Source organism: Gloeophyllum trabeum, assembly GCF_000344685.1.
Source record: "Gloeophyllum trabeum ATCC 11539 unplaced genomic scaffold GLOTRscaffold_00006, whole genome shotgun sequence".
In the NCBI taxonomy this organism is placed as follows: domain Eukaryota; kingdom Fungi; phylum Basidiomycota; class Agaricomycetes; order Gloeophyllales; family Gloeophyllaceae; genus Gloeophyllum; species Gloeophyllum trabeum.
Window position 1 is genome coordinate 1,165,772 of NW_006920415.1, and position 11,010 is coordinate 1,176,781.

The window sequence follows — 11,010 nt, forward strand, 5'->3', positions numbered from 1 at the left end:
CCTCACTTTCAGGGCTCTATATAGTATACAGCAAGGAGATCTTGTCCATGACCTACCCCATACTGGAGGACCATCCGTAGTACAGTGTACATTCTGCCATGAAGTTCACTCTTCGACGGACATGAAGATCAGGAATTTGCGTACCCTACACACCTCCGCCCGTATCACTCCCCTTGGCGCAGCCTTGGTGGCGTGCCCGTAGCACCGTTGGGGTCCGAAGGGGGATACAACTGCCTTTATGAGGATGCAAACAGAGAGATACCTTCCACGAACCTCTTTGTTGACGGTGCAGATTAAGTCGTCGAGCATGACTCCTTGCTCATTCGCCAGACCCTTCGAATGAATCTAGGAAGTGATAGATCATAGATGTGACCAGAAGATAAAATGCTAAATATTCATCGAGTGAAGCGGTCGAGCTCCCTCCTTATACGTTGCCAATGGGTCACTCAAAGTAGGAGCGTGTGGATACCTTCGATTACTTTGTGACATGGGTACCCTTGGGGTGTCCTGTGTAACATTGGTGTAATGGTTTTCACTTTGTCTGCTTGTCCTCATGACATTCTTGTCATGCGCAAAACTGATCTCCATCGCTTCGAGGTCTTGTCAGTAGAAGATCATGAAGGGAGAGTGGTACTCAGGTAAGCTTACGTTACCACGGCCCGCTTCCATCGACATATCAGTGGTGCGACGTCTCGCAGCATATCACTGTCACTGTCAACAAGATGCCAGAGTCACTCTCTACTACGCGATGCCGTTCTCGATGTTAGCAGTCTCAGTGCATTGGATCAACCCAAACCAGAAACTCATGATGTCCCGATTCTGATTCCGTTATGCCAATCAGCTTCATACACATACCAAATTAAGGCTTTCTGGCCATTCTGTCATCAAACACCAATCGAACATGTATGCATGGCACGTTTGTTGGCTTCAGACTGAAGCATATCAGTGTCAGTGCAGCTTGACAAGGAGATCAGGATATTCGACCGGTGTTTCAGCTGCAGATCGTGGCTGTCGCCAAGTAACTTTCTTCTTGTAAGTATTCACACTGTAGGCAGGTCAGAGCTTTCAGTGGTAAATATCTGCAGACATCCTTTGAGAAATACCTACACCGTGGCAGTCAGCACTCAGAAAGCCAACAGACAGAGATCATTCAAGAGTGATCGGACGGGTTTGCCGAGGGCCGGCAGAGCACGGCTGTCACGTCTGTCACGCTCTATAATTACCCAATTGCCGCATCTGGGTAAACCAGTGGTCCAGAAGGACTTGGATTCTTAATCTGAGAGCTCAAGCGGGCACAAGGGTCGTCGACGCCGCCAGCATTTCCGACTGATATCAGCTGGTCGACACCCTACACGGGTGGCAGGCTACCCGCAGATGGCGACATACACGCAACCCCTCGGCCGCTCTCATTCAATGCACCAGCAGTTCAGCGTCTCACACCCGCCTACTTCGCAACGGAAACAGGCGTCAAGACAGCGCTTCGTCACCGAATTCTCCCAATGTCTGTTTGACTTTGTAGTACAATTGCTGCCAACACAGGAAGAACTCGCGGTGAAGGAAGATGTCCGCAAGTTACTCGAGAGGCTGATCCGCACAATCGAGCCAGATAGTCGCCTGCTGTCATTCGGAAGTACTGCCAACGGATTCAGTCTACGGAATTCGGGTATGTGTTGTCTCTGCTACTTCAGTGCTGGCAAATGAACCGCTGGCGATTAGATATGGACTTATGTTGCCTGATCGACTCCGAAGACCGCCTTAGTGCCACGGATATGGTCACGATGCTGGGTGACCTTCTCGAGAGAGGTATGTGGCTTACCTGAGGTTCAGCGCTTCCACTTATTATCTCATTATGTGATACGTTCTTCTAGAGACCAAATTCCACGTTAAGCCCCTGCCCCATGCACGCATACCGATCGTCAAGTTATCGCTGGACCCGTCGCCGGGTCTCCCCCTAGGGATAGCTTGCGATATCGGATTCGAGAACAGACTTGCTCTCGAAAATACAAGACTTCTGATGTGCTATGCTATGATCGACCCTACGCGCGTGCGCTCCATGGTGCTCTTTCGTGAGTGTCCCTATCTATGAACTGCCGCTCTTTAAACCATGCTCGCCTTCGATCCTGCTGACGGAACAATCCCCCCTGCAGTGAAAGTATGGGCTAAGCGGCGGTCAGTGCAAAGTGACGTGTCGACGGCCTCTTTCAACTCACACCTTTCACTACAGCAAGATAAATTCACCCTACAAGGGTACCCTGTCATCCTATGGATATGTGCTGCTTGTGCTATATTTCCTCATCCACGTGAAAAACCCACCTGTGCTTCCCAACCTGCAGCAAATACCACCGCTCCGCCCAATATCTGAGGTAGGTTGCATGGTTTGTGCGTTATATGCGAGTATTGATCTGTTGCTGCAGGAAGAAACACATCTCCAGGGGCATAATATATGGTAAAGGGTATTATTTTTGTGGATTGAAGTCTGCTTACCTGATGGTGTTTCTATAGGTTCTTCGACGACATCCAGCTTCTCCGCCAAAGATGGCAGTCGGCCAATACCGAGAATGTGGCTGAGCTGTATGTGTTACGCTATAACACGCGAGCCTCTTGCTAAGCCCCAACCTTCGCACAGGTTAATAGACTTCTTCCGCTATTACTCCCGGGACTTCCCCTACAGTGTTGGTGTTGCTTCAATTAAAAATGGGTTGCTCACGAAGGACAGCAAGGGATGGCAAAGTGATGTACGCACTGTGGTTTCAGCAGTTCGAGACCATACTGAATGTCTCTCAGCTTGACAGCCCTCGATACAATGATCTCCGAGAACGGAATCGCTTCTGTATAGAGGTTCGTACTTTACGTGAATCATGTCCGTAGAGGTCTCACCTCCTCAAAGGACCCGTTCGAAACGGATTTTAACGTCGCCAGATGCGTTACCAAAGAAGGGTTATATACGGTCAGTTAGCTCTCGCGGAGGATGGAAAGCTTGCTGAATTTCATGCTCAGATACGTGGCGAGTTCATGCGTGCTTCGAGGATCCTTGCCAGCCGGCCAGAGCGTGCAATCGTTGCATTGGCTCAGCTCTGCGAGGAACGTCCAGATGAGCAACTCGGCCGCCCATTACCCGCTCGCTCTGCTTTCGTGCCTCCACGATTATCTCCCGTACCACCGCAGAGTCCTTACACTATCGGCAGCAATCCCCTTCGTCCCAACAGGCTGTCAGTCGTGGAGAAGCTGGCTCCTCAAACACAGGTCCTGCCAGTGAACGTCGAGCAACAACCTCCGCCACCTGTGCTGCAAGTACCGCCCAGTCCCCCTCCTGACCACATGGCCCCCAAACGGTCCAAATGGACCAGTCCACCACCGCCAGAAGCGCCGCCTTCCGTTCACGCTTCATTTGAGGACCAATTCGGAAAGGGTCTTGAGCTTGCTACAGCGTCCTCAGAAGCTAGAGAGGAGCAAACTGGTTCTTATTCGTCGAATAATAGCGAAGTGCCTACCGACGACGAAGTACCTACGGACGGCCTTGATTCTGATGATGTCCGATCTGTTCATTCTTTCACCGAGGAGTCGCTTCCATCATACCGAGAGCCCGGACCATCCAGTCTAGGCCGACATCCCCGATCACGCTACAAGGACGAAGGGCCGGCGTTGCCGCGACGCATGACTGCTCAGGATACCGCCGCGCGTCAGTTGCAAGCAGCTCTCCGCATGCGTGGACGAATGTCTGCCAAGCAAGCTAGTCCTTTGCTGTCGCCGTCGGGGTTTACCAGGCCCCCTCCTGGTGCATTTTCGCCAATACGTTCCGAGTCCTCGCGCAGATCGTCTTCAGGGCCGCCGCGTATAGCCGATAAAGCTTTGCTGTCACATGTACAATCTAGGATCCCAACTACAATATCATCGTCACCTGCACCACGCCCGATAATCATACCACCACAACAGGCTTCCAATGTATTTTATCAAACCTCTCCAGCACAGGAAAGAGCAACATATTTATACCCAAATCCAGGATCGTGTACATCATTATATTCCCAGTATCAAGCGCAACAGCACTACTACACGGACGCATCTTCACCTAATACTGGTCATCGGCCATCGACGCAATTGGCGCCGGAGAGGAACTCCCCCGCTTTCGAAACGCCAGACAGGTCCCCTACGTTATCGCAAATGGCTCATGAGGGCGCACCCAGTACTGGCCACCGACTATCGATGCATATAGCGCCAAAGATTATCGCGCCAGACTTCGATACCCCCGACAGGTCCCCTACCTTGTCGCAGATGGCTCACGAGGGGGAGATCTCACCCACATACAGTCGTTTTTCGCATGCACATTCGCATTCTTCTGCTACCATCACTCCAAGGGTCTTCCACTTTGCTCGATCCCAGACCCATGCCGACGATGGACATTCATCGTCGCCAGAGCCACCTAGTCGGCCTCCTTCGAGGCGGTCAGGGGGACGAGCAGAAGCCGGATCGGCGTCGTCGCCAGTGTCTGTCTCGACTCCCAGCGTCTCGCCTACCTCCTCAGTGAGCTCGCATTATCCTGTTTCCGTGTCACCATCGTCTACGTCCCCGCCATCTCCCCACCACAGTCCTCGGTTCCACGATTCTAGTCCTAGGATCGGCAGGCCGGAGCAGAGCCCGCGCCCAAAACAGCGGGAAGATGCCCTAATCAGCGACAGCATGAAGAGACGGGAGGCCAAAGTAACGGATTCCTTACGCGATCTGTCTCTGAAGGCGTCCTGAGACTTGCTGACCTTTGATTTTTGCGGCATCATGAGGCGCCTGCGTAATTCTGAATCTAACGGCGTGCTTGGTCGTTTTGCTTTCTTTGCTCCTCTGACATTCCTTGGTTTTGAAGGCCGTGATGCGTTACCCTCAACTCATTGGCTGGGTGCAGTGTCTCAACTGGGTCTTCTTGACCCTCGTCAATTTACACAGTTACAATTCTAGCATGTTATGTGTATGTAGCTATGACACATGTCAAATGCATGTCCGGACAGGACAGGTAGTTCACACCATTACCTATATGATGAGACTAGGGGTCTGCGCAGTGCATTTCGCGGAAACGAGCATAAAGTCGAAAAAAATCTGATTAGCTACTCTTGAGCCACGAAGGGGTTGGCTATTTCTTCGAAGCCGTCTACAGGGCTCAAGAGAGTTATCGTGGGGCCGCGGAGTACGACCAGCCCCAGATTTCTCTTGCGCGGTGAAGGCTCTAGATAGTTATCAGGGTGGATAGATCCATATGGCAACAACAGGGCACACCTGTCGGTTGTTCTTCAACTTCGTCAAGTACAAGGTTAAGCAGTTGGTCAAATCCTTTGAGCACTCCCGTAACTAGTCGTACTGTGTCAGGACTCGAAATTGGGATCCATCGTAACGACGAACCTTCCCTACCGCCGGTGAACTTCACCCTAATTCTTTCGTTAACATACTTCGAAAGATCAAGAATAGCTTCACGCTTCGGTTTGTCCATGGTGGGCTGCGGTCCCTGTGGACCTCCTCGACCTCTAGCAGACGCAGATGATCCTCTTGCACCCCTAGCAGCACCACGGCCCTACATTGAATAGTCAAGTCACGGCCGCATAGTTGCTGTTCCCGACACAGACCCGATCCGCCATTGTCGTTGATAGTGGTAGTCTTGAATCTGACTGCTGGAGTCACAATGCGATCGAAGAGAGCGAATCGCTTCTTATTCCGCAATATAATAGTGAGGCTGGATTTTGAGTTAATTCTGTAGCCGCTGCCTGGGTGTAGAGCTCCCGAAAGGAAGAGGTGGCTTGTGGCCCAGGAATAATGCAACCATATTCGATTGTTTGGCACTGAAAAACGGACGCGCGCGTCTGCAACTTCCCTCAACCCACTCCATCATCGCCTTTACCGACCACCACCGTCCTTCTGGAACAGATCGACGAAATCGGTTCAAAATCGAGCTGGTCCTGCTATCTTAGAGTACGCGATATTACGACTGGGTGGCCCCGCAATTCACGGTCATGAACGCTGGACAATTACTCGCCAATACCCTATCTCCTGGTGCGCCACTTTCCTTGCTTTCTCGCGTCTACAGTGCTCTCAATCGTCCGCTATGGTTGCCGTTGTGATTTGCAGACGCAAATACGCGTCAGGATGCCGAGCAGCAGTTGGAGGCTGCGTCCAGGGAAAACTACGTGAGTGATCCTGTCAACCGTAAATTCAACCAGGAGCTGACGACATGGTAGCCGGCGTACATGCTTATGCTGTCGTCTGAGCTCTCTAATGAAAGTGCTGGGATAGACGTGCGGAATGCAGCTGGATTGGCCCTGAAGAACGCCGTCTCTGCACGCGTACGCGTCTTCTCCTATACTGTCCCCTTTTCTCGCTTCTCAACCCCGAATTTTAGGAAGCGGCGCGTCAGACAGAGTACTGGAACCGATGGCTTGCTGTCGATAATGAAACCAGAAACAAGATCAAGCAGGCTTCTCTCGCGTCTCTTGCCTCCCCACAACTCAGGATTGGCCATGTGGCCGCTCAAGTTGTCTCATCCATTGCCTGCATTGAACTAACCCACGGACAGTGGCATGACTTGATCTCGCTTCTCGTGACTTTTGTCAACGACGCGAGTAACACCAATCTCAGAATATCTGCTCTTGAGACGATAGGGTATATCTGCGAGGGAACTGTGAGGCGCAAACTCATAACCCGTGGAGGCTTCTGGCTTATATGCTCCCTTAGAAAATCGAAGTCCTGGCTGCGCGTTCCAATGAGATTTTGACCGCAGTTATCCACGGTGCGCGCAAGGAGGAGCCGTCGCCAGAAGTCCAGCATGCCGCCGTGCGTGCCCTATACAACTCTCTGGAGTTTGTCCGAGACAATTTCGAGCGTGAAGTATGTTTTATGGTGCCATCAGTCTGATGCACGCGCTCATATCCCAAATTACGATATAGGGCGAAAGAAATTACATCATGCAGGTGATTTGTGAGGCTACGCAAAATCCCAACGTACCAGTCCAGGTTGGAGCATATGAGTGCTTGGTGAAAATTATGAGTCTGTACTATGACAAGATGAGTTTCTACATGGAGCGGGCTCTCTTCGGTGTATGCTGTTTTCTTTCTCGCGACCTACATGCCCCTGACATCATGTTGGGCAGCTCACAGTCCTGGGTATGAAGAACCCAGATGAAGCGGTGGCTATGCAAGCGATCGAGTTCTGGTCAACTGTTTGTGAGGAAGAGTACGAGTTGCAGTGCGAAGCTGCAGAGGTATGCCACGTATGTTCTTGGCAGCGGAGCGTTATTCATGTCTGCTATAGGCGGCCGAGTACGGGGAGTTTGCCGAGACGGAATCACAGAATTTCTCTAAGATTGCCCTGCCGGAAATTGTTCCTGTCCTTCTCACTCTCCTGACACGACAGGAAGAAGATGCCGATGAGGATGAGTGGACTATTTCCATGGCTGCTGCCACCTGCCTGGCCCTTCTCGCCAAGGCCGTCCAGGACACAATTGTCTCTGCTGTTATCCCCTTCATTGAAGCACACATTAAGGCGCAAGACTGGCATCAACGGGAGGCCGCGGTTATGACGTTTGGGTCCATCATGGACGGACCCGACCCACAAGTGCTCGCTCCCTTAGTCCATCAAGCACTGCCTCTTCTCGTCGATATGATGAACGATCCTGTTTTGCAAGTGCGGGATACAGTAGCCTGGACGTTAGGACGCATCTGCGACTTGTTGATCTCTACCCTGAAGCCGGATGTCCACGTGCATCCCCTGGTGTCAGCTTTAGTGAACGGGTTGTCGGACCACCCGAGGATAGTCTCCAACTGCTGTTGGGGTCTCACGAACTTGGCAGACCAGCTCGCGGCTGCCGCTGAGTCCGATACTACGCCGCCACCACAATCTGGGCCGCTGTCTCCTTACTATGAGGGTGTGGTTCAGGCATTGCTGAAGGTCACCGAGACGTAAGTAGCTGCTTTCCCTATGCGTTTGGCTGTCATGATTCATGGTCATGCAGAGCTGGAAATGAGTCAAACTTCCGGACGGCTGCATACGAGGCCATCTCTGCGTTCTGTGCGAACGCCCCACCAGATGTCGTTTCCGTTGTACAGAACACGATAGTCACGATCCTCCTGAGAATGGAGCACCTGATCAGTGTTCAGGTTTGTTGGTACTCTGTTGTTTGCCTGCGTGCGAGACTAACGATTTTCTTAGAACCAAATTCTTGGTGTGGATGACCGCAATAACTGGAACGATCTGCAGACCAACTTCTGCAGTGTTATCGTCGTAGGTGCCATCTCTCAACGTATGCATATCTTCCACTGATGAAATTGGTACTCGTAGAGCGTTGTACGGAGATTGGGCGATGGAATCCAGCCTCTGGCAGATCGTATCATGACTCTCATTCTCCAATTGATTCAGTGTGCGAGTAAGTCGTCAACCATCATGGAGGACGCGTTCCTTGTGGTTGGTACTCTGGCGTCCGGTATGTACTTCGTTGATTGCTCTCTACGCTTGATCAGTGGACTGACATGGTATGTAATAGCTCTGGAGCAGGGCTTCGCGCCGTACATGCCCGCTTTCCTCCCCTTCCTTCACCCTGCGCTCAAGGCGCATGAGGACACGCAGCTCTGTACGGTCGCTGTGGGCTTGATTGGCGACTTCTCTCGAGCTCTGGGCGAGTTAAGCGCTCAATACGCCGACGCTTTCATGCGTGTATTGCTCGAGAACCTCCAGAGCGACGTGCTGAATCGCAATGTGAAGATCTCTATTCTCTCCTGCTTCGGCGATATCGCCCTGGCCATTGGGCCTGCCTTCGAGCCGTACCTGGAGACAACGATGAGCGTGCTGCGTCAAGCTGGGGCTGTGCAACCCAACCCGGTTAGTATCAAGTTTTGTGTCCTGCAGGTCCGTATATTGACAAGAGGTGTATAGCTCGACTATGAGCTCGTTGAATACGTTTCCAACCTGCGGGAAGGCATCTTGGAGGCTTACACTGGTGTTGTCACAGGTTTGAAGAATACCGATAAGAGTAAGAGGGGAGTTCTTCGCCAAAACTCTAACCCGCTGACGATGCTACGTTGTAGTCAACCTTCTCATACCTTATATTCCGAACGTCCTTGAGCTCGTCCAGAGATGCCTAGCTGATGAGGACCGGCCAGACAGTGTGGCCAAGTTATCATATGGTTTGATTGGCGATTTGGCGGATGCGTATCCCAACGGGCAGATCAAGCAATTGTTACTAGCTGAGTGGATCGCTCAGGAACTCCGTACTCGTGGGCGCATGCCTCCAGAGACGAAAAGGACTTTGCGTTGGGCCAGAGAGGTTCGTTTCTCGTATGGTAGCAATATTGTGAATCGTAATTGACGGGTTCTGCTAGATGGTCAAACGGGCCACCGCATAGAGGACTCCATGTTTCCTTCCATTCGTGCTTGCTTTCGCGGTTTCTCTTCTCTTTCTCGTGATTCCTTATATCGATATCGCGCGCATGCGATCTACATTTTCTCATATTGACAGCTCTCGCCATCTCAAGGAGGCACATCATCTGTCACGATTTGCACGTAGTAGACTGAATGGCTACAATCACAGTATTTCATGTTTCTTTCTCCCTCATCGCAATCATCTCTCTCAACACCTGTAGCCTTGCGCATCTTGTTCTCCTCTTCTGTTGTCTATGGCTTTCGGCGGTGCATCTTAACGATTCTAGCTATTAAGTAATGAATACCATCATGGGCAGCGTCGGTAATGATCAGTCTTCGGAAAGCTTCATCACCTCATAGCGCATCCTGCGACTCGGGTGTTCGCTGATTTATGCGTGTTACAGCTATAAAGGCCAGTTCATATGCGAGAGAATTCGCCTGTCATTTCATCCGTACTGCTAGCATCGGGAGATCTCAATATACTGATACAAAACACCAGAGATCCCCAAGCCACAGAGCGCGCCGTACTCCAGCCGTACTCGACAACCAGTGCATGGCGGCGGCAAAGGGAACTGTAGAGGCCGTTAGTATATGTGAGGACGTTGTCCGTGTGACGGTTTGGTAGGCTGCGTACTCCACGGGGCGGTATTCTCGTCTTCCCGTTATAAACGACACGGAGATAATACGAGCTGGAAGATACAGCGACGCGACCATGACCACACATATGCAGAGGGGTACACAAATGACACTCGGACGTTGAATAAGTTAGCACAGCGAGCATATACCGTATAATGCGCTCATCCAGATCTGGTCTCAAATGGTAATGGAGCGTACGTTTCGCCACCCCAAGAGAAATGCAGGACAGCGCATACATCCAGACTTCCTGTGTGACCAGGACGCACTCTGCTTTGAATACGTGGGCGGCTGCACTGTGGTCCGATGTGATGTATGACCCAGGTACATGCACTTTGAAGAGGCTGAGATGACGGATGGACAGGATGCTGTGAGGGTGCTACGCCGATGCCGTGAGGTCATCATAGGAAACGTTTACTCACCTATCATTATGCAACGATTTCTGTCTGCAAAAGTGTGGGTTGAGGACGCGTGGATCATCACTGGCAAACAACTCCGGTTTCGCTGATGGAGAGGATAAAAGGCGAGCGAAGGCAGACATCGGACGGTGGGGGTACCCCGGACGTGTCGGTACAGTATCCGGCGTCCTCGAAATCATGTCGACACCTTGAGACTAGTATTGCAATTGTTTTTCCTGCCCTCATGTTGTCTATGGGGACGCATCCAATGATGTTAGCTATGGCCAAGCAATAACATGCATAATTTATGCTGCATATGGGCAGTGTCGCTCATTGCGAGGCATGGCCTGACGATTTGATGGTGGTTGACCCCCTCAAAATATTGAGGTGACGGCACCTCCGAATATTGAGGTGCATCTAAAAATAGAAACAAGGGTTGGGCCACGCGAAAAGAAATGCCCGCGCACAGAGTCGAACTCTGGACAGCGGGGAAAAGGATTATATAATACCACAGTGAGCGCACTAGACCGCTACGCCATAAGGCAGTGTAAGCCTTACAAAATACATCCATTATGTAGTTCTGGGAAACAGCGCG

General features: G+C 51.5%; 3 protein-coding genes across 3 annotated transcripts; 2 read left to right on the plus strand and 1 right to left on the minus strand.

Moving 5' to 3' along the window:
- Positions 1 to 1,288: 1,288 nt before the first annotated feature.
- GLOTRDRAFT_138596 (uncharacterized protein) lies at positions 1,289 to 4,737 on the plus strand (the record flags this gene model as incomplete). Its single annotated transcript, XM_007867669.1, has 11 exons — positions 1,289 to 1,663; positions 1,717 to 1,803; positions 1,869 to 2,066; positions 2,148 to 2,169; positions 2,225 to 2,363; positions 2,415 to 2,446; positions 2,503 to 2,571; positions 2,627 to 2,735; positions 2,785 to 2,838; positions 2,888 to 2,947; positions 2,998 to 4,737. Exons 1-11 carry the CDS (start codon positions 1,375 to 1,377, stop codon positions 4,735 to 4,737), a joined length of 2,799 nt encoding a protein of 932 aa, XP_007865860.1. The 5' UTR covers positions 1,289 to 1,374.
- Positions 4,553 to 5,763, minus strand: GLOTRDRAFT_111016 (U6 snRNA-associated Sm-like protein LSm7). Its single transcript, XM_007867670.1, has 4 exons — positions 5,604 to 5,763; positions 5,383 to 5,551; positions 5,260 to 5,331; positions 4,553 to 5,209 (listed from the first exon to the last, which is right to left on the minus strand). Exons 1-4 carry the CDS (start codon positions 5,613 to 5,615, stop codon positions 5,091 to 5,093), a joined length of 372 nt encoding a protein of 123 aa, XP_007865861.1. The 5' UTR covers positions 5,616 to 5,763; the 3' UTR covers positions 4,553 to 5,090.
- An 88-nt stretch (positions 5,764 to 5,851) lies between these two features.
- Positions 5,852 to 9,740, plus strand: GLOTRDRAFT_116024 (ARM repeat-containing protein). Its single transcript, XM_007867671.1, has 15 exons — positions 5,852 to 6,027; positions 6,103 to 6,161; positions 6,213 to 6,317; positions 6,374 to 6,652; positions 6,706 to 6,858; positions 6,918 to 7,067; positions 7,121 to 7,231; positions 7,282 to 7,928; positions 7,982 to 8,126; positions 8,179 to 8,250; positions 8,308 to 8,449; positions 8,510 to 8,844; positions 8,899 to 8,995; positions 9,051 to 9,289; positions 9,345 to 9,740. Exons 1-15 carry the CDS (start codon positions 5,988 to 5,990, stop codon positions 9,366 to 9,368), a joined length of 2,598 nt encoding a protein of 865 aa, XP_007865862.1. The 5' UTR covers positions 5,852 to 5,987; the 3' UTR covers positions 9,369 to 9,740.
- Positions 9,741 to 11,010: the final 1,270 nt, after the last annotated feature.

Coding starts and splice junctions, on each gene's coding strand:
- GLOTRDRAFT_111016 (XM_007867670.1), bottom strand. Junction 5,332..5,382: donor GTTCACCGGCGGTAGGGAAG/GTTCGTCGTTAC, acceptor CAGTACGACTAG/TTACGGGAGTGCTCAAAGGA. Junction 5,210..5,259: donor AGTTGAAGAACAACCGACAG/GTGTGCCCTGTT, acceptor ATAACTATCTAG/AGCCTTCACCGCGCAAGAGA.
- GLOTRDRAFT_116024 (XM_007867671.1), top strand. CDS start 5,988: ATGAACGCTGGACAATTACTCGCCAATACCCTATCTCCTG. Junction 7,929..7,981: donor TTGCTGAAGGTCACCGAGAC/GTAAGTAGCTGC, acceptor ATGGTCATGCAG/AGCTGGAAATGAGTCAAACT. Junction 9,290..9,344: donor CTTTGCGTTGGGCCAGAGAG/GTTCGTTTCTCG, acceptor GGGTTCTGCTAG/ATGGTCAAACGGGCCACCGC.